Here is a 26,515-nt window from a genome sequence, read left to right on the forward strand (position 1 = left end):
TTTGCCTCGTGGTGATTATTTAGCAACGTGTTATCTTCAGGAAGCATGTTTTTCAATAACACAAGTAATTTAGTGAAGCTCTTGTCACTCCACCCAAATCGTGCCTGCAAGTTCACCAAAGCTAGCACCACTGACAACCTTGTGAAAGATGTGCACCCCGAATACAAAGGCTTCTTTGAATCATTTTGTATTTTGTCATACATGGGTCCATGTGCTTGTTGAAAAATGTCTTGCCCAAGATCGTGTGCATCATATCTTCTATACGATGTCCTATGTTTGCATTAACTGGCTCAGCCTGAGAGACTGTTGGCATGTCTGGTGATTCCCCATGTCATATCCATTTTGTGTAATTCGAAATGATCTCATCACAGATAAGATGAGATCTAATGTCATTTACTGATTGGTGTCTCCCATTTGCACATTTGATAGACAGAAAATTTGCCCCACAAAGATGGTGCATTACATTAAGTAAATTGCGAGAATTCTTGAACACCATTCTCATAGTCTTTAGTTATACGTGATGCTTTCATCTAACTTCGATCCATGCTTCTCCTTTGTTGTGACACTTGATTAAGTTATCTCACATGCATGAAAACCTCACTTTTTTCATTAAAGGTGTGGTCTTATCCCATTCAGGAAGACATTGTTTACAGTAGATTCATACGTATGGGTTAATTGTTTTTTTTTTTAATTTTGACTAAATTTTGTCAACAATTCGCATTGGTTTCCAAGTACACAACATGAAAGCGGTGACATCTTATGATCCACCACATTCAAGTATGCACTCAGAGAACAAATTGAAATACAGTATACCGAAATTTTGTAAAATTTAACAAAAGACAACTAACCCATATGTATGAATGTACTATAAACAAAGATGTTGGATCGAGTGGCCTCAGAATAATTAAGAAGGGGGGGTTGAATTAATTATTCCTAAACCTTTACTAATTAAAAAATTACTCTTCTAAGGCTTTTACTAAATTGTTAAGAGAATGAGGAGTAGAAGAGAAACTTAAATTAAATGCACAGCGGAAAGTAAAAGAGTAGGGAAGAAGGAAACAAACACACAAGAGTTTTTATACTGGTTCGGCAACAACCCGTGCCTACATCCAGTCCCCAAGCGACCTGCGGTCCTTGAGATTTCTTTCAACCTTGTAAAAATCCATTTACAAGCAAAGATCCACAAGGGATGTACCCTCCCTTGTTCTCTTTGAACCTAGTGGATGTACCCTCCACTAGAACTGATCCACAAGAGATGTACCCTCTATTGTTCTCAGTCAAACCCAAGTATATGTACCCTCTACTTGTACCACAAAGGATGTACCCTCCAATGTGTTGAGACAAAGATCTCAGGCTGTTAAACCTTTGATACTTTGTGAATGGGGATACAAAAGAATTCTCAGGCGGTTAGTCCTTTGAACACTTTTGTATTAGGGGAAGGGAAGAATCAAAAGAATTCTCAAACTGTATCGTTTTGAATTCTTTGACAATGGAGAAGGGAGACACAAAAGAATTCAGGCGGTTAGTCCTTTGTTCTTTTGGAAAAGGGAGAAGAGAGACACAAAAAGAATTCAGGCGGTTAGTCCTTGGCGAATTCTTTTTGGCAAAGGGAGAAGGGAATGAAAATGATGAATAGCACAAGTTTTTGAACGAAGAACTTTTCTTGGAAGAGAAAGTTTTGAACAAAAAATTTTTAGAAAGATGAAGAGAAGATGAAACAGAACAACTGTTGAAGGAGATGAAAGAAAATATTGAAAGATGATTGAAAGAAATGATTGAGATGAATTGATAGAAAGATTGCTTAGAAAGATTTCTTAGAAAGATTGCTTAGAAAGATTGATTGAAAATACAAAACAAAGTCTTGCTTTTATAGACTCTTCATGTCTGGTCAAGAGAACCATTTTGAAGAGTTATAACTTTTAGAAAAACTTAAAACCAATTTGAAAAAGTCAAAAACCATTTGAAGAGTTACATCTTTTGATTTATTCAGAAACAACCACTGGTAATCGATTATCAAATCAGTGTAATCGATTACACAAAGCTTTTAGTGAAAGGATGTGACTCTTCACATTTGAATTTGAATTTCAACGTTCAAAGGCACTGGTAATCGATTACCAAAACATTGTAATCGATTACAGCTTTTTTGAAATCAATTGGAACGTTGTAAATTCATTTGAAAACTTTTTCAAATCCATTTTGCTACTGGTAATTGATTACAACAATCTGGTAATCGATTACCAGAGAGTAAAAACTCTTTGGTAAACATGTTTTGAGAAAAATTCATGTGCTACTCAGTTTTTGAAAAAACCTTTTCATACTTATCTTGATTAAGTCTTCTCTTGATTCTTGAATCTTGAGTCTTGAATCTTGTTCTTGATTATTCTTGATTCTTGATTCTTGAAAACTTGAAACTTGAAACTTGAAACTTCTCTTGAATCTTTCTCTTGATTCTTGAATTCTTTGGTATCATCAAAATAACCTTTGAAGGCATTGCTTCCACAAAAGAGTCTTCCCAAACTATGTAACCGGACAATTAAAGTTTCAATACATCGATTAATGCAAACTGTTCGTATTAATCATTGTATTAAATCTCAAATGGGAAACTATGTTTCACTCGCAATGCACATACGTGGTTATATAAAACAATAGAGATATACCAACAAGCATGTAATAATTTTAGAGTGTGGGACATACAAACACATACCTCAAAAGATAGTCACTAAAGATAGGTAGTAGGTGACTTTCAATCTACAGTGGGAACCAGATGACACAGTCGGGTACACACCATAATTCCTCTTTTTGTACATAACACTACAGTACCATGCAAAATATTCAAGTAGTGAGAAAGAAGATATGGCTCAATATCACTAAATTAGCATCAAGATTATTCTCATTAGTCCATAATGTATAAAATATAAAACCACCTTCAACATGCTTAACTAGAAAACTATATTAATTAGTTGTGTATAAGAATCTAGGTAGATAAAGATTAACGGTATTTAAACTTTTCATCAACGATGTTTTTATTTACCTTGGTAGTTAAAACTACCTAATTGTTTCCTATGACTCCTAAACTGAATAAACCAAGTGGAACTAGTTACTTTTTCATTGAATTTTAGTTGGTTTGGGAGTACAAGCGGGTTTTAGGGGTTTTGCTATGTGTTTATCCTGAGACTGCAGTGTTGGTAAAATGTTGGACGTTTCAAATTCTAGGAATATCTCAATGAAGATGCTCTATTTCCTGTCAAACAATTGCTTCTTGATTCTGCTCAAGGTGATTTTGCTGCGGTTTGTTCATGGGTTGATGAGGTTGGCCATACTTACTACTATCATTGGAGCAACGCTTTACATTATGTTGACATGCCGGATTTCAAGTGTAACAATGAATACTGCAGTAAGTTTTTTTGGTTGTTCATTATATTGGCCTCGGTGAAATTGTTGTGTATTTAGGTCTTGTTTGGATAAAATTATCAATAACAGTTTATGAGAATAAAATAAGAAGGTAAAATGAATTAAACTTCTTCTACAAGTTAAAATTAGCTTATGCATAAGTTAAAATCAGTTTTTGGAAAAGTTAAATGAGAGAGATCTTAAAAAAGTTGAAGTGCATAAGTTGATTTTAACATGTCGAAAAAATTTAATTCATTTTACTTTCTTACTTTCTTCTCCTATAAATGCTTATTGAGAAATTTTCCAAACAAGGCCTTAGACTGTTCAATGGCCACACACTTTGCAAATTACTCTAATGTGTTTTTTTCATGATTCTTATAGGAGACTGTCATGATTCTTACAAACGTAAACATAGGTGTGTTAGTGGAGCAATATACAACAATACAATGCAACTTAAATCAGCTGATGAAAGCACTTCATCTGAATTTAACTGTATGCATTCATAGAGGATATTCTTAATTTGTTTGTCATATACAGAGATAGTTCTTTTAATTTTCTCTTCTGATTCTGCCTTTATCAATTACAGACAATTTGGCAGAGGCATTTATGTTCTTGTCAAATTTTGTTGGGGATATTCATAAGGTTTTCTTGTCCTAGTTCCTATTTAAAACCTTATAAGAAACAAAAGTTATTATTGGTTTATAAAGTAAACATGATTTTCATATCTTTTTATCCTTGATTTGCATGAGTAAAAAACTAGAGTTTGAGTTTACCTATGGGTAGATAAGTTGGGAAATGAGAACTTGAAACTTTAAAACAAGGATTGGTGCGAATGAGTCATCATATTGTTCCCTATGTACTAGGTGAAAATTATAGTTACATGGTTCAATATGTGTTTTTTCTTCTCCAAACTTGTGCTATAAAGGAATTGTTTTTTATTCCCATTTTCTTTTGTAGCCCCTACAAGATGCACCTGCTTTTGATATCCTTCTTAATTATGTTGTCACTAAGATTTTCTACATATTTCTTTGGTTTTCATATGTTGGCCATAATGCTCATGCAATCTGTCTCTCTCAATAATGCAATAAAGTGACTAAATTCAGTGATTTGGATTTTTGGTCCAAGTGTGGGATGACTTGATTATTCACTCTACTCTAAAAATATTCTATGATTCTGATCTTTCTATTATGATACAAGCCATTGAAAGGAATACTACAGTGAGTTTTATTTTTTCCTATTTTTTAATGCATTTATTCAAATGACGAAGATACCCAACATATAGAAAATGAAGTTTTTTCTTTTGTCATCATGGTTATTGCTTGGACTTGTAATATAGATATTTATAGGCCAAGAGGCTGACTGCTGATTTTTACTCACTATCTACAGTATAATTGGCCAAATGATGTATCAATTTGGGAACATTGTGCCAACAACCACACAGCTTGTCCAAATCGGTATAAGCATGATACATTTCCTATCCAACCTTTTTATCATTTTACTCTCTAGTTTTGTCTAATACTCTGATTGGTTGCTTAGTATTAAATTGGTTACTCTTTGCATTGCTTGGTAGTCAATATTTTTATTTGTATATAAACATATTTATATTCATTTCTTGTGCCTCATTATCATAACTTTGCTCCTTGAAAACATTGTGAATTGATAGAGTTGAAATACTTATCTAACTAATAATGAATTCACAATATTGATTAATTAATATGTACATTTGCTTGTATATTTGGATAGGCAGGGGCTCCCTTTGTTTTGGCATATTAGCATATTACTAGCAATTACAATACTTCTTACATACAACTGATATAAAGAATTTGTATCTTATGATTTGATTGGTTAAATTTACAATTCAGGTATGCTTCTGAAAGCATTAGCTTAGCATGCAAATTTGCCTACAGAAATGCTACACCAGGAAGCACTTTGGAAGGTATTTCCTATTTTCTCATCTAAAAACATAATATTAGAGAAACTCTATAATCTTCAGCTAGAGATATCCTCTTCCCCTTGTGGGTAGTGTTGTTTTTTGTCTCTTTGCTTTTCTTAGCTTCAAGTGGAACTAGTTACTTTTTCATTGACATACTTAAATTATTTACTTTTAGTTTTACACGTACACACATGCCATGCGCCACTACCAAAAAGGCTCAATATGAAGAGGATTAGGTTTCTAAGTTGGAGCACTGAAATAAAATCACATTCCCCCTCCCTACCCCAACAAGGAAGGGTTCCCACAACCCTCTCATATATGTGCTCAATTTAAGCAACATAATCTGAGACACTAACCATTTTCTACCCCGTAGCAGGCATATGACAAGACTCTTCATCACTTGTAGTGATGACGGTGCACTTTACTTGGAAACCAAGTTGAACCTTAACATGGTTGAGTTTCTCACACCACCTAAGCTAGAATTTCTAAACAAATTTCTCCCGTGTAAGCCTAATAAGATGCATTCACATAGAGAAACCTTGCCCCAAGTACTTGTACAAGTGAACATATTCAATTATGCTAGAATAGCTATAGGCATATGCAATCTCCATACTCTTCTTCATGCTATATGTCGTGGCTCTAGGGAGGAAGTAGCATTTCCTGATTGAAGTTCTGCTTCCTCTTATTTTTCACCATTGAATGATTTGAGTTTGCATGACCATGTTGATCAAAATAATGAGGATTCAAGTGCAGAAAATATGTGCGCCACTACAAGATTTGTGTTTGGTGTTGAATTGATTGACAGTCTAAGAGCTGATGCAAAAGATGGTAATTATGATGAAAACTCAAAGCCTCTTACTAGATATGAAGCATTGGCTGCATTCATTTGGAAACATATGACACCTGCATGCAAGATGGAATCTAATAGCACAAGACTAGTAGTTGTTATCCATATTGTGGACATGAGAAGGAGGATTGGTGAACCTTTCTCTAGATACATCATTGGCAACATTTTGTGGCTAGTGATGGTGTTTTGTGAAAGAGTCAATGCAGAAACTAGTGTTAGATATTTGGTTAACATTGCCATAGACAAATTTGGAAATCTTTCAAGGGAATTGTTTTTAACAGTCAAAAGTGATCCTAATATCCTATGAAGCACTCAGTCTATGGATTTGACTCAAGGTATCGAAACAAGAAATCTAATTCCAATCACAAGTTGCTCTAGTTTGAATTTCAGGGGGCTAGATTTTGATTTTGGGAAGCCTTTGTGGTTGGTGTTACAGGAAGGGATCAGGAAAATCTCCCCAATGAAGCTATTATCATGGAAATAGATGAAGCCATTGAAGCTTGGCTGACAATGGAAATGCAACATATTGCTAACTTGGAAAAAGACATTGAATTTCTCAGATTAGCTTTGCCTAATCCTAGTGTTTCAAACATCTGGTTTTGACATCTGCAAATGAATTAACATTTCAAATATAAACATTTAAAATATGTGTCTACACAAAAGAATGATAAAATGTTTGTTGATCTCCAAAATGGTTGAAGTAATCAGTTATCAAGCCATTGTTAAAGACAAAGACATCTTGGGATAAAATGAAAAACAAGTAGATGTCATTTTGTCTGGCCCAAACTAATTAATAAGTATTGAATTAGAGGGAAAATACTATTTTGCTAGATACAAAAGCTAGGTAACAACTTTTCTAGCAAACCAACTAGGTGCACAGTGCACTGCAAATCTAATAAATTTAATGGAATCCTGAAATGAACTAGTTCCACACATAACCAGTGTTTGCAAGCTTAGCAAAGATTCAAAGACAATATTTGCTTTCTACTTAGATGTTAGTTTCATCAAGTAGTCAACTGTAACTTTAAAATTTCTATTTTGTATTTTCACATACATCTCTAATCATACTGCCATCATGTACCTATGGCTACTAATACTGATCAATTATTAGTTAAGTTCATAATTTTTCTATCGTACCTGAATGATAGAAAAAGTATGGTTTTGTGTTAGTATCACTAATTTTGTCTGAACTAATAATACAATGAATGGCAAGTTTTTACTTGTATGGATTTTAATGTATACAAGTCATCACCAACAGATTAAATTAAAAATAAAAGCAGATGTTTATACAAAATCTACCTGTAGATACTAATACATTATGTACTCTAATCAGGGAAAATCATCCAAGTATAATTTGACAAGGATTTGCTCTGCATTACAGAGAAAACCATGCATGACCATTATTCATTTGACATGAAGCTGAAATTAAACTAATTGGGTGTACAAAACCAATAAAGCACCTATTGAGGAAATAGTAAGTATAATAGTTAGGTAGAGAAGAACCTGTCGAGGGAACAGTACGAGCTGCAGCTACCTGACCACCACAAAACCAAATGCACGTTTCGCAAGAGCTAGTGCTGAAATACCATGAAATAGTTCAAAATACAAACAGGGTGTACATTGAACAACATTTCCTTTCCCTTTCAACCCAATAGAGCATGAAAGTTAGAGGCGATAATAAAACCCTGAAAACAAACCTTCGACAATGACTATGTTACACGACGGCACAGGACATTCCACCATAGGGCGGTTTTTCAATAAACCCACGACGGCCGACGAGTGACGAAGGACGTGAGCTGAGTGAGGGGAAAAAATGTAAGTATGTGAATGACTAAGCGCAAAAGGGTCTATGAGTCACTTTAGGCACGAGGGTTAGTCATTTAATTGACTTGGCATACCACGACAATGTTAATTGACAAACGTTGTGGATTTCTCATTTAAACGACAGTCATAACTGCACCCATTGTTGTAAGATCCATATGAAGATGGGTTTTGTTACACCATCGTTGTTTACGCACATCATAATTACAAAATTGTCACCGCCTATTCTTCTAAGACAGTTTCAAAGGACCAATGTGGAATGTGCGTCATAATATAGGGTTTTTCTAGTAGTGAGTGGCAACATGTCATTCCTCTGGACGATGTTGTGCCACCTAAGGGTCCTTGGGCTTGCACTACTAACTATCAATTTTGGTTTGACAACGCTTCCCACCCCTATGCCATTCCACCAGAGGAGGGACAACCACCATGTTCTCTTGTATGTTTATCGCCCATCCCAATATAGTTATCGCTAGGGCAGCTACTAGCAGGCTACATACCAAGTTGAGACTACTCTTGCCAGGTAAACCAAATTGGATTTTGTTATTTTTTTCCCTAAATTTTCACTTCAAAAATAGTTACTAGTTGAAATTGTTCTTGCTGGATCAATTCCATATGGCATTAGGCACTATGCAGAGCTTGTTAGACCTCAGAGTTGTGCCAGAGGGCACGAGTCATCTCAAACCATACAACAAGCTCTCTAATTATTGTAAGAGAGCTTCAAAGCTGGGTGTAACTCAGAGGCAAAGGAAGAGGGCAACCGAGGATGGTAGCAGAGGCAAATGATTTTTTGTATTGTCATTATTAGTATTATCTTTTAAAGTAGTATGCATAATTTTTGTTGTTTTGACATTTTTTATTTTATATTGTGGTTGATTTACTTATTGTTTGTGTTCTACAACTATTAAAACAACGCGTGCCTAGTAGTAACAATACTAGTCTCTTCAATTAATTCATAAAAAAAAACATCAACAACTAAAGAAGCACGAATAATATAGACTTTTCTTAAAAAACAACCATTGTACAATTTTGATAAAGTAAAAACATGACTACACAAATTTATCACTTATCAGAGCAATGATCTCATTAGTAGATCTTGGTTTCCTTGGTTTGCACATCAGGGCAAGGATTTCATCTAGAGATCAGCCAAAAGTTGCATTCAACTGAATCAAACTTTTGTTACTAAATTCTGAAAAGATGAAAAATATTTGTCACGTGTAAGCTCCATATACTCCTCTTCAACACAACTATCACCTATGTAAACTGGTTGATGATAAAAAAGATCAAGTGAAATTTTGCAACCTCTGACGGCGTCCATAATTGTTTTCCTTAAGACATAAAGTGATATGTTCTCACTTATTGTGACGACTTTAGGACATTCAAACAATATCCCTTCAGTTGATGAAATCATGTCACCATCACAAACATAACAGCAGATACACTCTACATGTTTTAAGCAATGTGGTGAATATCAAGCAGGTGTTGAGTTGCATCAAACCCCTACTGCTATTTATATTAGATGATCTACTATTCTCTTGTGACTCATATCAAACCAACAATTGAGATCGAATCGACAATATAAATGATTTAGATTGGGTCTATATTTAATACGGTTGGTATGCGATTAAAAAAAAAGGAGTATCCTGTAAATAAATCTCAAAAAAATTGTTGTTTAGCCAATATGTCTCAGAAAAAAAAACACTCTCAAACAATAAATGGTCAATAAATACAACGTTGAAGTGTTAAATCAATTAAAAAAAAAGAACACATTAAAAAAACACAAAATGTGGTTTTGTTTATTCTTCTTTTTTCATTTTTTTTTAAAAACCACCACAACAGAATCAAGATTTCGTTGCTGATAATTTTTTTATCACAACATAATCAAGATTTTGTTATGATGTGAAAAAGGTATACAACGAAATCATGATTTTGTTGTATTAAGGGGGGTGACAAAAGATATAACAACGAAATTACAATTTCGTTGATATGTTTGGGAGGAAAAAAATATACAATGAAATCGTGATTTCGTTATATATGTATACAACGGAATCATGAATTCATTGTAAGAATGGGAGTGAATGTCATTTAACAACGGAATCATGATTCCATTGTGCATTTTAAATAACGAAATCATGATTTCGTGAGGAAAATATTTTTTAAATAATAAGTAACTCTCTTTTACTAATTAGTTTTATATTACGTACGTTTTTTCAAAATTGGAATCCATATAGATATTAATGATATCAAATTTATTAAATTTTATCTTGCAGTCAAATTTTATATTTTTTAAAAAATTATTGTGTTAACAATTTAATAAATCCGTGCAACAGGTTGTAAATCTAGTTGAGTAGTTTATTTTATTATTTAATACTATTAACAAGTATTTTATACAATGTATGAATTTACACACATAAATAAATAGATCGATAAGAAAAATTAAAAAAATTGCATTTAAGAAAATATTGTTTTGTTGACAGTAAAGAATATAAATGAAAATATAAAATAGATAAATTTGAATTTCTTTTATTTTTAAGACATTGAAATTAATTTAATTAATAAACTATCAGTTTCTAAAATTAATATTAAAGATTAATATAAATTAAAACAATAAAAGAATTAATCTAATATATAATTAAGAATATGAATTTGAGTTAAAATAAAAATTCATAATACATCTTAATAAGAAAATATATGATTGCAATAATAGAAGAATACATATATGAATATAAAAATAATTATAAAGACTGGTTAAGTCTCAAACTTATATTTTCCTTCAAAAAAGTCTGAAACTTATAATATAAGTTAAATCATTTCATATTTCTTTTACACTTTTTGAAAAGAGAATCTCCTAGTCTCCCTTTTTTCTCAAAACTAAAGTATAGACTATAAAAAGGGAGAGGTATAAGAATATAACTCGAAACATTGTGTTGTCTACATAAACAATATTCTACAAGGACTCGTGTTGAATTTTAATCAAGCTATCTTTCTTTTCTCTTTTTTTCTATCCCCTTTATCAATGACAATGACACCATTTTGTTTTTTGTAATATTCAATAGAAAATTTAGCCAAAATTAAAATGTCCCGAGAAATGCATATCTTTGACCTTGTATTGGGGAAGGTTTCAATTCCCACATTAATGGTTTCCTTAAACAAGTCAACATTGTTCACTGCTTGTTTCCAAATTCTTGGTCAAGTGTACACAACGTTAACCATACAACCCGGAACCAAGCCTAATAAAAAAAATCGAAAGTATTTGACAGGTAAACAAACTCAAGCCCACAGTTTTTCTTTCCTTTAGAATCAGCCTCATATATATAATGTAAATTTGGTTGTACAACATCCAAAATGTAACAACTAACAGTAAAATAATGGTATTAGAGCTTTATTTTAAACATAGTAAAATTTAAGCGCTAGCTAGAGAACAAAAACCAACACATTGAGAGAGGTGGAAAATTTCTTTATATATGCCTGTGGTATGCACAATAAGAACAGCTAAGAGGACATGCTACGGAATATGTGTCAAATGTTGATCTTATCTATAGGGCAGTCTCTATAATTGGAGGACCCAAATACTCAATTCCATCCATTTGAGAGTTTTCTGGCATCTCAATTTCTTCTAACCATCCGTAACTATCATTCTCTTCTTTCACCTTACCACTTTCTCCATCTGCAGCTTTCAAAATCATAATTTGTCAGATTCAACAATAATGAACAATTGAACATAGCATAGTTGATGTAAATTCTTATTCATGTTGGACTAATTTGGATCCAATCAAGAGCTGCCACCTCGTGTAGCTCATGTTTAATTGAGGATTTTTTTTCCTTCCAAATTTAGTACTACTGGTTACTGTGCCACGTGAGGTCACAGCTTTATGGTTGCAAACTTTATAACCAAAGATATCCAAGCAATAGAAATATTTTAAGGCCCAATTTACTTGAAAAAAATAAAAAATAAAAAAAGCACAAGTTTCCTATTAGGGAATCCAAGACACATACCATAAAAACCAGGTTGTTTGTAGGTTGCAAACCCATAAACTATATTGGACTTTGATTTATTTTTGTTTGAGTCAAATAAGTCCATAGAAAACAATCCTATAAAATTGAACAAGATTATGAATAGTGTAATTCTTCCTCTAAGTATTTAATTATAGAATTGATTATGAACATTTAAATGTAATTGAAATATGTGTCTGAATTAATCTTAGCCATAAATTTATAATGAAACATTTGCATGGTTGGAGAAATTGATTTTAAAAGTAAAACAAACAAGTCTTAAGCATTTGGTTAAATTTTTATTACTTTATTTTCCTTAAGAGAAGTTGTGCGCTCGACCAAAAAAAAAAATCCTTAATAATAAAAGCTGTTTTTAAGGAACAAACATGTGATACAGAATCAGTCCAACAGAAAGTGAAACCTAAAGCAAAAATTGAAAGACTTTTTTTACTTTAAAGGAAAACAAGTAATATGTGAGACCTTATAGGTAATGTGTAACATTTTTTACTTTAAAAAACTAATAACAAATATTGATTGGCCTAAACTCAAGTTTTAGTTGCTTTAACCTTGAACTAACCATTTGTCTCAAAATGTCATTCTGTACAAGCTAAATTATAAACATTGACATATAATTGTTGTCAAAAGTTAAAGTGTTGCATACTTGGAAAAGCAGTATAAGGGTGATCTCTATAGAAAGAGCAATCCCTGCCATCATCTTTGGAATAAGGTGGCCCAAGGACATCAAGCACAGCACATGGAGTTATAGCTGTGAATTCATGGATGTTGCCTCCACTTTGTGGATACAGAACTGAAGTGTCGCAGGGTGCTGTGAACACATTATTAGCTTTTAACCTTGCCAATCTGACTGCAAAAACAGCAAGTGCATGATTGGTCAAATTTAAAATACTAATATATCCCATGAATTCAGATTCATTTAAGTTAGAGTAAAATATGTTTTTAATCTCTATATTTTTTATGAATCTTGTCTTTAGCTCCTGAACATTTTGATATTTGCGTAATTTATGAACTTTATAAAAAAAATATTTTTAGTTCCTGAGCTTACTAGCTAATTTTTTGGAGACTAAAAGTAAGATTTTCAACTAGACAGTATATATATATATAAGGACTAAAAACATATTTTACCATTTAATTTAATTTTGATAGAGATATGATACTCACACTGAGATGGTTGGTGCAACAAATTATGAGAGACCTCAGAATCAACCCAATCGTAGGACTTAATATGCATTTGACCCAAAAGAAGTTTACTGAAAACAGTCATTTCTGGGTGGTTGTGGAGGGGAATGACTCCCTTTGCAGGTAGGAAAAAGAGGCAGAGCTGCATGCACAAAAGAGAAAAAAATGCCCTTTAAAATTAAGTACACACATCTAACTAGGAATTGCTTTGGTGAACAATGACTAAAATTTGAGGTTACAAGACATACCGAGAAATTCTCACAACTATATATGGTTGTGCACGTGACCCTTTGGTTCTCTTTGACAATATTTTCAGGCTTGAAGAACTGCAGATCTGATCTTAGCCCTACATCTTCTGGCTTCATGCTATCTGGTTATTGAAGCATCACAACAACACTTCAGATGATGAGGCAAATAGGAATTAATTAAGAACCTGAATTTAGGAAGAAAATTAAATACCTATACACATTAAGTATAGGATAATAGAATATGACTTGCAAATGCTAGTTTGTGCACAAAATGCATATCAATTTGTGCAACTTTTAGACAAGAGTTAACTGGTATTATATTTTCCCCTAAGAAAAAAGTAAAAGAGCGGTAAATTGTTTTCTTGAAGTGTTCACATTCACCATATTGTTAAACAACAAATACACTTCAAATGTTTTCATTCTTTTCCTGTGCTAAAACTTGAAATTTGGAATTTATTTAATTTTTTAAAAGGGAATGAAAGAATGAAAAGTACCAATCACTCACTGACTCGTCCTAAGTGGATGGAACTAGAATCACTTTTTTTTTTTAAGAAAGGAACTGGAATCACTTGAATACCATATATCTCTATTAGAACAAAACACCCAATAACTAAAGAAAACTGACGTTATATTATCAATTTGAAAAAGGAACAAAATATACACAACTAAAATTGAAAATTTGATTTAAAAAAAAGAACACTACGGCGTGAAGACAAAAGAATTGAATCCTCAGTGTGGTGCAAAAGCTAAGGAATATGAATGGGCACACACTTTCCATCTAAAAAAAAAACAATTTATGTAAAGGGGCATTCTACTTTGACGTTTTGGCTGATTATAGGCAGTATACATCAAAATTCCCAGATTTTCGTATACAAGCACATCGAAGTTAGGCTAAAAATAAAAGATAAAATATATTTTTAGTCCCATGTGTTTTCAATAAAAATTAGTATTAGTTTTTGTATTTTAATTTTGATTAATTGGGTCCTTAAACTTTAGAAAAACAGTGATTTTCAACCTTTCTCATAGACCTTTTTCACGGTGAAGAGGGAAGGAAACTGCTTTTGTAAAGTTCAAAAAGATCGAATCGATAAAAGTTGAAGTTGGAGAACTAAAATTAAGTTTTACCGAAACTACAAGATTCGAAGCACAAATAGAAAGAAATCGTACCAAGAATGTGACACAGTTTCTGAACATCTTGTGGTGAGGGAACAGTACCACCAGGACCCTTGAATGTTTCCCTGCATGAAACAAATAGCTCCTGAAGTGCCTTTGGGACTTTATTAGGCACTGTCTTCTTATTATGAATCCTACGATGATGATGATGGTAAGGTTTCCTCTTCTTAACAATGACCCTTATCCCATAACCAATAACCTTGTTAACATGTCCAACTCTGTCTCCACCCTGCTCCATTTCAATCGAGACACCACCAATATTATTATCCCTCTTCATACGTGTGAATACAAAATCTTCAATGTTATGATCGCTGAACAAGCCTTTGTCCTTTTTCACAAAGCCACTTTCACACCAACATCAGAAGAAAGGTTTATATAGCCCTCCCTATGTCCTTGAAGGATAACTATTACCTAATTCAATTTTGCTTCAACTGTATTTGTCAAAAATGAAACTTTCAAGGATTTATTTTCCCTTTTCTTCTCTGGGGCTTGTGAATTGTGATCTTACAAATCTTGGTAAAAAAAATTTGGTGCAAATATGAAATATGGTTTGACTAAAAGAGGAAGGGGGATCTTTGATATTTGTAGAAATTAAACAGTGCAAAATTGACACAAAATAAAGCTTATATTAAGGATGATACGATATATGATATTTCTGGGGATGTTAGAGAATGTTGTGGGAGAAAGTTGGATGTCATGTTAATATATATTTGAAGAAAGATAGACACGTAGAGAGAGAAAAGAAAAATACTAAAATAATGAAATATATCCAAAGATGGAAAACCATGGGCCATTTAGCATGGGATAGTGCTTTTTCTTTGGTTGACAAATGTGAACCGTTATTGGAAGTCCTAAGCAATCAATTATAAAAGGAGAAAATAAAAATAAATGAAAAGGAAAACCAGTATTTGGATCCACTTCCCGCCCCCCATAGATTTTGTTTGGGAACTAGCGGTTAGAGCGACCCCTTGTTTTGAGTTGAGACGGCGACACAATGTGGATTTACCAAAACAGCCCCTTGGTTGTGTAATTTGTAAGCTTTCTTTCTTTATTCACCGTTGCTGGTTTCTACAGGGAGTTTGAGAATATTAAAGGTGTCATGCGAACTAATTATAAGAGGGAGATCATTTCTCAACTTCGGGTTCTTAAACTCGGTTTTCTTAAGTAAGATTTTGAATTTGTGTATAAGAAAAATGTGATTGAAAGAAAAGATCTTACTAAAGAAGAAGAGATCTCATTAAAGAAATTAATCATCAATGAAAAAATTGATGGATACTATACACCAATATCATGGTATAAAAAAGAAAATCATTTAATCATTAAGTAATGAATCGACTAATGTGAAATTGTTGATCATATATCTCAGTTTGAGTCATATATGTGCAGTTGTGTTAAATATTTAGAGAAATTTTTTTATCACACATCATAATCTTATCTGACTCAAATAGAATTGTATCCGGTAAAAAATATATTTAGCCTTAAAAAAAACATCATTATTGATTAAATAAATGTTGGGGTAATATCTTAATCCGTTTGTAGTTAAAGCTAGCTTGGTTAGATCTGTGATAGTTATAATTATATTATAAAAAAAAGGAAACTAATAAATAAAAGCTTTCTTAGATCTGTCATTAAAGGGGATGAATGATCAATGTGATGTGCTGTGTAACGCGCATGGACATAATTTGCGGACTGTAAAAAGAAGTTACGTGTCGTAACTTAGGATTTGTTCTCTCAGTTGAAAAAATATAAAGTCTAAGAATTTAATATATTTTGTGTATCTTAAAATATTACGTATTTTTATTTTAGCTTCTATAAAAAAAAATTTTATTTTTAATTCTTCGTTTTCACAGTATACATATTTTTAATTCTTATTAAAAAAATTAAAATTATCAATATACTGTAATTTATTTATAAAATAAAATATATATTTTATCTAATAATCAATTATTTTTATTTCGTCCATGAATTATATCTGACAAAGTCTAAATCTAAGTATCGTACAAAGGAGATTTCAACATCGTTAAGGTACCGTAGGCTAACGTCTAAAGTTTTTTTTAAAATATTTTATAATCTTTTTCACAACTGAGAAGAGAGACACCTTGGGACTAAATTTATAGTGTGTACACATACAAACACTAAACATGATGTCTGATCTACTTGTAGTCATATAAAGTAGGGAAGTAATAATACCTCTATACTTTGTTTAATTAATAGACTTTCCTTTTTCATCCACACTTAGATAGCAATTTGTAGTCATAGGAGTTGGAGCCTCCTTTCTCTTGTCCATATCAAACTTCTTGAGAATTTCCTTGCTTTTGTCCAATTTGTTAAATACTTTGTTTGATAGAGAAATGTTTCATGATCCATTTGTTTTACTTGAAGACCAAGAAAATACTTTAGCTCTATCATCATTGGCATTTAAAACTTCATGCATCATGTGCACAAAATCTTCACAAAGAGATTTATTAATGCAACCAAAAATAATACCATCCACATAAAATTGCACAAGAAAAATATTATGAAAGTACTTTTTAATGAAAAGTGCATTTATCAACTCTTTCTCTCTCAAACTTTTGTTCAAGGAGGAAGTTGTTAAGTCTCTCATACCATTGCCTTGGTCCTTGCTTAAGTCAATAAAGAGTTTTCTTAAACTTGTACACATGATTTAGATTTTTGTAATCCTCAAAACCATGAGATTGAGAAACATAAACTTCATCTTCAATGTATCCAAATAGGAAATCACTTTTTACATCCATTTGGTATAATTTGAAATTCATAACACAAGCATAAACAAGTAGCAATCTCACGGCCTCTAATCTAGCTACTGGTGCATAGATTTCACCAAAGTTTATACCCTCTTGTTGGTTATAGCCCTTGTCTATTAGCCTAGATTTATTTCTAGTGATCAAATCATGTTCATCCAATTTATTTTTAAGCACCCATTTAGTGCCAATGATGTTCATGTTAGTATAACGTACCAATTCTCATACATCAGTTCTTTTGAATTGGTTCAACTCTTCATGCATTGACATTATCTAAAACTCATCTTTTAGTGCCTCTTCTATAAGCAAGGGTTCTACTTGTAACACAAATGCAATGTGCTCACAAAACAAGTTTACAGAGTTTCTAGTAGTCACTCCCCATTTCAATGTCTCTAATGATGTTGTTTATAGAGAGATCCCTAGGTGTTCTCCATTCCATGGGAAGTTCTTATGATAAGGGTCCTTCCTGAGGTTCATTGTTCATCACCTCTTCACTCCTTGGAGATGCTTTTCTTGGACTCCCTACATCATCATAAAAAACAGGCACCTTTCCCTCCTTTTGGGGGGTTAGGCTCATCAAAAACAACATGGAAAAGTTCTTCAATCTTTAATGAGTTCTTATTGAAAATCCTATATGCCCCTAGTAGATGAGTATCCTAAGAGAAATCATCATCATCTTTTTCATCAAATTTGTCAATTTATTCTTTGTCATTGTTCAAAACAAAGCATTTACAACCAAAGACATTGGGATGTGATATATTTGGCTTCCTACCTTTGTGGATCTCATAGGGTGTCAATTTCAAGAGAGGTCTTATAATCACTCTATTAAGAACATAGCAAGTTGTACTAATCACATCCACCCAAAAATATTTAGGTAGATGGTTTTCATTTAACATTGTTATTGTTAATTCTTCAAGAGACCTATTTTTTCCTCTCCACAAGTCCATTTTGTTGAGGAGTTCTTGGAGTAAAAAAATTGTGATTAATATCATTCTTTTAACAAATGGTTTCAAACTCCTCATTTAAAATTCATCCTCATGTTCTTAAAGCTTTAATTTTCAAATCTTTTTCATTTTGAATTAGTTTGGCTAATTTTTGAAAAGCTTTGAAAGCATTATTTTTCAAGGGTAAAAACAAAGTCCATGTAAATCTAGAATAGTTATCCATAATCACTAATGCATAATAGTTCCCTCCTATGCTCATAGTTCTAGAAAGACCAAACAAGTCTAAATGCAAAAGTTCAAGAGATCTAGAGGTAGAAATCATATTTTTAGCTTTGAAAGAAATTCTAGATTGCTTACCATTTGAGAAGCATCACATGAACCATCTTTCACAAACTTAAGCTTAGGAATTTCCCTAACTAACTCTTTAGAGATAAGTTTATTTAAATGATTCATGTGAATGTGAGCTACCCTTCTATGCCTTAGCCATAAACATGTCAAGCGTGATGATGAAGCACAATCTACATTAAGCATGTACGTATTTCCAATGCAGTTACCAATAAACTTAGTTTGATTTGTGATTGGATTACTAATAGTGCAACAATCTTCATTAAAAGAAATTGTATAACCTTCGTCACATAATTGGCCAATGCTTAGAAGGTTATACTTCAATCCATCCACATACAAAATATTCTCTATCAAGGTAGTTAGTGAGTTTCCAATGCTACCTATACCAAGAATTTTTCTTTTTCTTCATTGCTAGAATCACTTGAAGTGCTAGAAGCATTCTTCTCCCACGGTATGTAAGCCTTCTTCCTCTTGCTATGACTCATTGCCTTCTTTTCTCATCCTTGTTGTTTCTTTAGGTAGATGGAGCATTCAGATTTTATGTGGTCCGGCTTGCCATACTCGAAACAAGTGAAGTCAGGGAAGGTTGAGTCATTATTCTTAAAATTCTTCTTTTGTTGAAAGGATATTCCTTCAAGATTCTTCTTGTTCAAGAACTTCTTAAACTTTCTAATATATGTGTTAGATTTTCACTCTTGGAACATTCTGCATTTTCTTCATCGCTCTCATTACTATATGGTATGAAGGATTTTAGTGCTAAGCCTTTACTCCTCTTCTCCTTAGCTTCCTCTTCAACCATCTTAGTCATGTCTATTTAATATTCTCTTAATTTCCCAAATGGCTCAACATATGTGATGGAGGTGAGGTCTTTGGACTCTAAAATAGCAGTGACCTTCAATTGCCATGTTCTATTAAGGAATTTTAATACTATTACATTCAGCTCTTCTTACTCAAACACTTTCCCAAGGCCTTTGAGATGATTCACTATATGAGTGAATCTCTTTTGGACATCTCCAATAGTTTCTCCTTGCTACATTCGGAATGCCTCATACTCTTAGATAAGAGAGTTCTTCCTTGATCTTCTAACCTCCGGAGTACCTTCACGAGTCACTTGTATAAGATCCCACATCTCCTTCATTGTAGTACATGCTAATACCCTAAAAAATTCATTATAACTCAAGAACGAGTGAATGATATTCACAACTTTAGAATCATACTCTCCTCTTCTAATTTATTTTGTAGTCCAAGATTCAAATGTTTTCTCTACAGTTTTCTCATTAACAACATGAGTTAGAATTGTATAACCATTTACCACAGCATGCCAAATACCTCTATTAACATATTCCTTAAAAAATTTCAGACAAACTTTCTAAAAAGGATAGTTCAGACCACAAAAGAGTGCAGGTTTGTTAATGGGCGCAACTTCCATAATAATCAAAGAATTTTGATAAAACCTTGATTAATTTTCAAGACCCTAGCTCTTATACCATTTGTTGGAATAGTTGGAAATCTAGAAGGAGGGTTGAATAGATTCTTTTCAAAAATCTTTACTAATTCATAGTTTAGGTTCAATTAAAATCACACCCTTTAAGTAATCAATGTTTCCACGCGACACTCTTACTTAGGAAAGCTAGGCAGCAAGTGTCGAGGTCACCCTGTCGTGCATAGGCAACTTCCTCCCCATGGTGATCAGCCTGAGTCTTAAGGAAGTTCCAAACCAAGTGACATCCCCCAAGTACAAGTTTTTTCCTCATGAAAAACTACAAGTACTTACTGACAAAGTTTATATTATTTTCATGCAATATGAAGTATGAAACATAGGCACCGTCAATACATTGATCGTGGATAATTAAAGATTCTAAGTAATCTTTTTCCCTCTCCAGGGATGCTTAGAATTCTTTAACCACTCTATTTTCCCCTCCAGGGATATCCAACTTAGTCACTGCACCCCCCGCGTACATACACACCATACATCCATCACAATGGCATCATCAATATCAACATCATCTCATCTCAATGTCATTATCAACATCAACATCATCTCATATCAGCATTATCATAAACATTAACATAATCTCATATCAACATTATCATAAGCATCAACATCATCTCATATATATGTCATCAACATCATCAATAATCGCATTCCACATATATACATATAAAATTTTGTGCCTAGGATTCACATTTTACAGGCCTTCAGACAACACAAGTCTCATACAACAACAAATATCATTCTCAATTTCATTCATTAATAACTAATATAACACATCTCACTAGTCAAAAACTTGGTTTTTCTTGAAAATCAACATGCACAAGGACAAACATGCATCCCCATAATTGGGTTCTCTGGCCCCAACTATGGTAACAAAAGCTATAAACCAAAAATAAACTCCTATCACCTATCGATATCTCTCCATCAGCTCCTCTCTGCGTCGCTCGGAGGTCTCTCACGTTCATGTTTGTCGGTCCAATCGCAGAGCTGTATATACCAAACCTAAGACAATTTAGTATAAATTTCAATGACAAGGTTAATATCAACAGTTAGGGTCAAATACCCATCCAAATTAAAAAAGGTCTAAGGGGTGTTTCGGGGTCTACATCAAAGAGACATCATTTTGAAATTCTGATCACGTCAACATGACTGGGTTCAGCGAAGATCATGAAAATAACATCAATTTTATAAAAGGGTAACTCCTACAACGTCTCATTTTCAAAGGTTTTTCAAAGGAAGTATAAAACATCCTATTACGGTACCCAAATCACAAGAGGTACTAAGAGAAGCTCAAACTAACTAGGAGAAGACAAGGAAATCATGGTTACCTCGAAGAAACCACGAAAGAAGGGCTGAGAGCTCTGTTCTCTACCAAATCCTCGAGGTGCATTCTGAAGATTTCACTCTGATTAAAGCGTTCATCTTCGTGTTGTGTTCCGACGACAAGCAACTGCGGCTCCTGGCGGCCACCGGTGGTCGTGGGTGCTGAAAGAGGAGGTGTTAGGGTTTTTGGGCGTGAATTGAGAGAGAGGGAGGTGAAAACGCGTATTTTTACATTGTTGGCCATGTTTATAATCTACAGATCTCGCTTAGTGAGCTCGTTTCGCTAAGCGAAACTTCACCTTCCACGCTAAGTGAATTATCTCCTTGGGTTGGAATTACACTTAGCGTGCTTGTCTCGCTAAGCGAATTTCTCTCTTGGGTTGGAATTGCACTTAGCGGGCTTGTCTCGCTAAGTAAGCTATCCAAAGATTATTATTTGGAAAATCCCAACGGTCAAAACATGCAAACATGAGTCATGAACCTACAATTCAAGTTTGAAGGTTATCAAACGGTTAACAAGTCCAAGATCATGGTTTTATCGAAATAGATTTTTGGGTCAAACTCGAAATCTCACATTTACAACACAGGTCAATCAAACTCCACATAACCTAACATCTACACCAAGCAATCACACATAGATAATTCACACAATATCTCAACTAATCCAAATTAATCGAACAATGCAAGAATTACATCAAACATCTATTTTCAGTTATCGAAATTTCAGGGTGTTACAATAATCGATTACTATATGTGGTAATTGATTATCTCGTTTCACAAAGACTAGTTTGAACTTCTGAGAATCAAGAATAATCGATTATGAAATGTAATAATTGATTAGTTTGTCTTACAGAGAGCTCCTTAAGTTTTTAACTCAAACTAATGGATCACGAAATGTGGTAATTGATTATCTCGAAGCACAAAGTCTTCCTTCTTATGAAACTTGCATTGTAATCGATTATGAAAACTAGTAATTGATTAATTTGATGATTTTAGCCAAATTTCAAATAGAAGTCAGTTCATATGCTTGTTCTAACACTTTTTAATTGATTACATAATCTTGTAATTAATTACATTGTGTTGAAGTCATTGCTTCTAAGAAACTTAGAGATTAATCCATCTTTAATCATACTCGATACTCTACTAAGCATAGATAAACAAAAATTAAAATAATATTTTCCACACATGCCTAGTCTAAAACCTTCAATACATATGCCACATCTTTTCAAACATGTTTGGCATTGCAAAATCATAAAACCAAAACTTAAGACTAAATCTTCAATTCTTCAAATCAACATTTACAAGTTCATTGAACGTTTTCTCCTTGTTGTCAACCGACTTTGTATCTACAAAATACTTATCCATATTTGATAATTCTTTATCAACTTATTGTCATTAAACTCATGCGGATGAAGTCTTGTGCTACTAAAGTTCTAGAGTTATATCCTCTATATGCTTTGGATGTTTTGAAATATCCTAACAATATTCCATTGTCATACTTAGAATCAAACTTTAAAGAATGTCCTTAGTGATCAAGATGAAACAATAACATCCAAAAGGGTGAAAATAAGATCTGTAAGGTTTTTGGCCTTTCCACGATTCATAAGGAGTCTTTTTCAAGATAGGTCTAATATATATTTTGTTTTGTAAATAGCATGGAGTGTTTACAGCTTCAATTGAACCTAGAAATTTTTAGGAGTTAAGTTATCATTCAACATGGTTCTAGTCATTTCTTACAATGACCTATTCTTTCTGTCCACCACACCATTTTTTTATTTTCTTGGTGTAGAGAAGTTGGGGAGATTTTTGTTCTATTGATATACATCAAAATTGACATAATATATATTTTAAAAATATACTCTCTTTGTTCCTATATATAAGATTCAATTACTTAATTCATCAAGATTAATTAATTTAGTTTAAAACAATAAATTTGTCTTAAATTTATAACTTTTTTTCAAAATTATATTTGTCATTAATACTTCTCTCTCTTCTATTTTTTTTTTGTCAGTACATTCTTTTTCTTCTTTTAATGGGGGATATTTCTAGTCTAAAAATAATTAATGCAAGAAACATTATAGATCGACCCTTATAAAAAGAAACAATCATTATTTCAAACTTAAGTCTTATAAATAGGAAAGAAGGGAATATAAAAACAACAACTTTGTTATTATATACTTGTATATGTTCAATTTAAAACTTGGCACAAACAATCAAACTAACAATTTTTAATTCAGATAAAAAATTCATTGTATTTTAAGTTAGGGTTAAAAATCTTATTAGCCCCTCTAAATATGGTCATTTTCGTTTCAAATACCTCCTTTTAAAAATATCAACTTCTGGTCCTCTATTTTTGAACATTTGTCAAAATAAATCCCAACACTAACTTTGTTAGTTGAACTTAACAGTGATACCAATTTGTGCTAATTTTTAACCACAACAAAATGTAAATTTTGGATTCGCACTTTATGGTGATTTTTAACAAGAACAAAATTATTCTCACTCTTAACAAGAATATATTCACTCTTTTATTTGGTCGAATGAGTAGTTCTCTTGCTTTTACCTCTTCAACTCTCTCGCGTTTTCCCTCTCACTCTTCCACACAAACTTTCTCGTCAAAGATTGAGCCCCCTTTGTCGTGCTTAAACTGCCACCACCATCCTTTCTTCGCACATCCCTCGCCTTCCCCTTCCTCTTGTCCTCTTTCTCTTTCCTTCACACACAACCTTGCTTACTATCATGCATGGCAGCACTAATGCCGCCACCTCTTCTCCCTCAACAACAATGAACTTTTCCTCTTCCTTAATTTGCAAATTTGAGGATTTGGAACCAAATAATAAATAAATAACACAAAATACTTGAAGAAAGAGACCATGAGAAACATAAAGAAGCAATGAGCGAAAAGGAAATGACAATCTGAGTGATGAGTTGCGGGATAAGTCTCCATTGATGCTTTTTGCTTGTGGTTGGTAATGGTTGTCATGGTGGGTTTAACACTAGTGACAAGTATGTGGGTGGTGTGAGGCTTATTTGCTATTGGGTTTGGTGGTTGTTGGGTGATGCTTATTAGTGATGGTTCCATGAAGATGGCCATGGTTGCACATAAGAAATGCTTGTATGTTGTGTGCCTTGTCTATCAGCTTCAAGGATTAAAAGTGTTGGGGACAATGACTTTCTTTTTGGTTCATATTTTTATCATGTGTCTAAGCCTTTTTATTTGAAATTTGGAATGTTTATTGAAGAAACAATGAGGAAGTAATCATAACAAGCAACAGAAGTAGGCTTAGGCTAAAGTCTATTTTATGGTGGATTAAACATCGCCACAAAGTGTGAATCCAAAATCAACATCACTATTAAATTCAACTAACAACCAGTGTTAGCATTTACTTTAACCTGTTTTCAAAAGTGAAAGACCAAAAGTCAAATGTTTTAAAAGGAGAGACTAAAAACAAACAAGATCATATTTATGACTAAAAGGATGTTTAAACTTAAAATTGCTATATGTTTGTATAACCTAACGAAAAACCAACAAAATTTAAAAAAAAAAAAAAACAAAAAAACACTTTTTTCCACTATAGCCATGGCCAATGTTGGTCAAAATACCCTAGCCGATGTTAGCAGAAAAACCCTGGCCGGTGTCAAATAAATAATATCTCTAGTCGATGTTGGCCAAAACATCCTAGTCGATGTAAGCCAAAAATTCTTAGGCAGCATCAAATAAAAATAGTCATGACTTATGTCGACCAAAAACCCTAATCAATGTTGGCTAAAAAATAGTCATGACCAATGTCGACCAAAAAACCTAATCGAAGTCAACCAAAAATCCCTAGTTGGCATCAGCCAAAAAATCCTAGTCAATGTTGGCCAAAAATTCCTAACATACATCGACTAAAAAAATAGCCCTAGCCGATGTTGACTAAAAAATAGCTTTGGCCAAACAAAAACCCAAGCTAGTGTTGACTTAAAAGACCTTACCAGGTGTGGGCTAAAAAATAATCATGACCGATGAAGGCCAACAAAATCTAGTCGATGTCAACCAAAAAAATATAGTTGACATCGGCCGAAAAATCCTAACCAATGTTAGTTAAAAATAGCTCTGATCGATGTGGGCTGAAAAACCCTAGTCGATGTTGGCAAACAAAACCCTATCATACATCGACTAAAAATAACATATCGATATCGACTAAACATTATCTGTAGGTGATGTTGGTTGAAAAAACCCTAGCAAGTGTTGACTAAAAAATAGTCATGGTCAATGTCAGCCAAAAAAATCTAACCAACATCACCCAGAAAATCCCTAACTGACATCAGTTAGAAAAACCCTAGCTAACGTTGGCCAAACAATCCCTAGACAGCGTCTACTAAAAATAGCCCTGGACGATGTCAGTAAAAAAAAAAAAAGAACGTCGAGCCAAAAACATCACTAGCTGACATCAAATGAAAAAACTTAGATGACAACTGCCAAAAAGTATCCTTGGTCAACATCAGCGAAAAATTCTTATGACTGGCATCTATGAGAAATTAGCCCTAACCCACGACGGCCAAAAAAATTCTTAGTCAACGTTGGCAAAATCATAGCCTTGGCCGACGTCAGTGAAAAACAGCTCGTGTCGATGTTTGTCATAGAAGCCCTTGACCACCTTTAGTTGTGAGTGCCAAATGAGAAAGTGAGTAAGAGTAAGCGTCTCTAAAAAAGAATTTCAAATCAAAGAATTTTTTAAAGAATTTGAAATCTTTAATTAAAATTATTCATATAAATATCAAAAAATTAATTCTCTTTCAAATATTTTATCCAAACAAATTATTTTATTATGAATCATTTTAAAATTGACTTAATTATTAATTCGGTCCTCAAATATTTTAAAAGATTCAATTTGATTCCCAAGTTTTTAAAATATTCTATTTAGGTCTCAATTTTTTTTAAAATGCATCAATTTGGTCCTTTCCGTCCAATTAAACTGACCTCATTAGAAGTGCAAACTGATCGTAAGTAAAAATTGTGGAAATTTGCACCTCTAAAAGCATCAGCTTAATTGGACAGAAAGGA

At 33.0% G+C, this 26,515-nt stretch overlaps 2 protein-coding genes across 3 annotated transcripts; one reads left to right on the forward strand and one right to left on the reverse strand.

Annotated features, from left to right (window-relative positions):
- Window positions 1-265: 265 nt before the first annotated feature.
- On the forward strand, window positions 266-6,773 carry LOC114391585 (endonuclease 4-like). Its single transcript, XM_028352575.1, has 7 exons — window positions 266-274; window positions 3,214-3,394; window positions 3,772-3,882; window positions 3,977-4,032; window positions 4,777-4,844; window positions 5,253-5,326; window positions 6,607-6,773. Exons 1-7 carry the CDS (start codon window positions 266-268, stop codon window positions 6,771-6,773), a joined length of 666 nt encoding a protein of 221 aa, XP_028208376.1.
- A 4,497-nt stretch (window positions 6,774-11,270) lies between these two features.
- Window positions 11,271-15,276, reverse strand: LOC114392576 (plant cysteine oxidase 2-like). Of its 2 annotated transcripts, none has more exons than XM_028353761.1 (5): window positions 14,594-15,276; window positions 13,427-13,548; window positions 13,161-13,320; window positions 12,643-12,846; window positions 11,271-11,655 (listed from the first exon to the last, which is right to left on the reverse strand). In XM_028353761.1, the coding sequence occupies exons 1-5, from the start codon at window positions 14,874-14,876 to the stop codon at window positions 11,525-11,527; spliced, it is 900 nt and encodes a 299-aa protein (XP_028209562.1). In that variant the 5' UTR covers window positions 14,877-15,276; the 3' UTR covers window positions 11,271-11,524. The 2 variants fall into 2 exon arrangements, with proteins under 2 accessions (XP_028209562.1, XP_028209561.1); XM_028353760.1 differs by having other exon boundaries at window positions 11,271-11,661.
- Window positions 15,277-26,515: the final 11,239 nt, after the last annotated feature.

Source organism: Glycine soja, chromosome 17 (assembly GCF_004193775.1).
Source record: "Glycine soja cultivar W05 chromosome 17, ASM419377v2, whole genome shotgun sequence".
NCBI lineage: Eukaryota > Viridiplantae > Streptophyta > Magnoliopsida > Fabales > Fabaceae > Glycine > Glycine soja.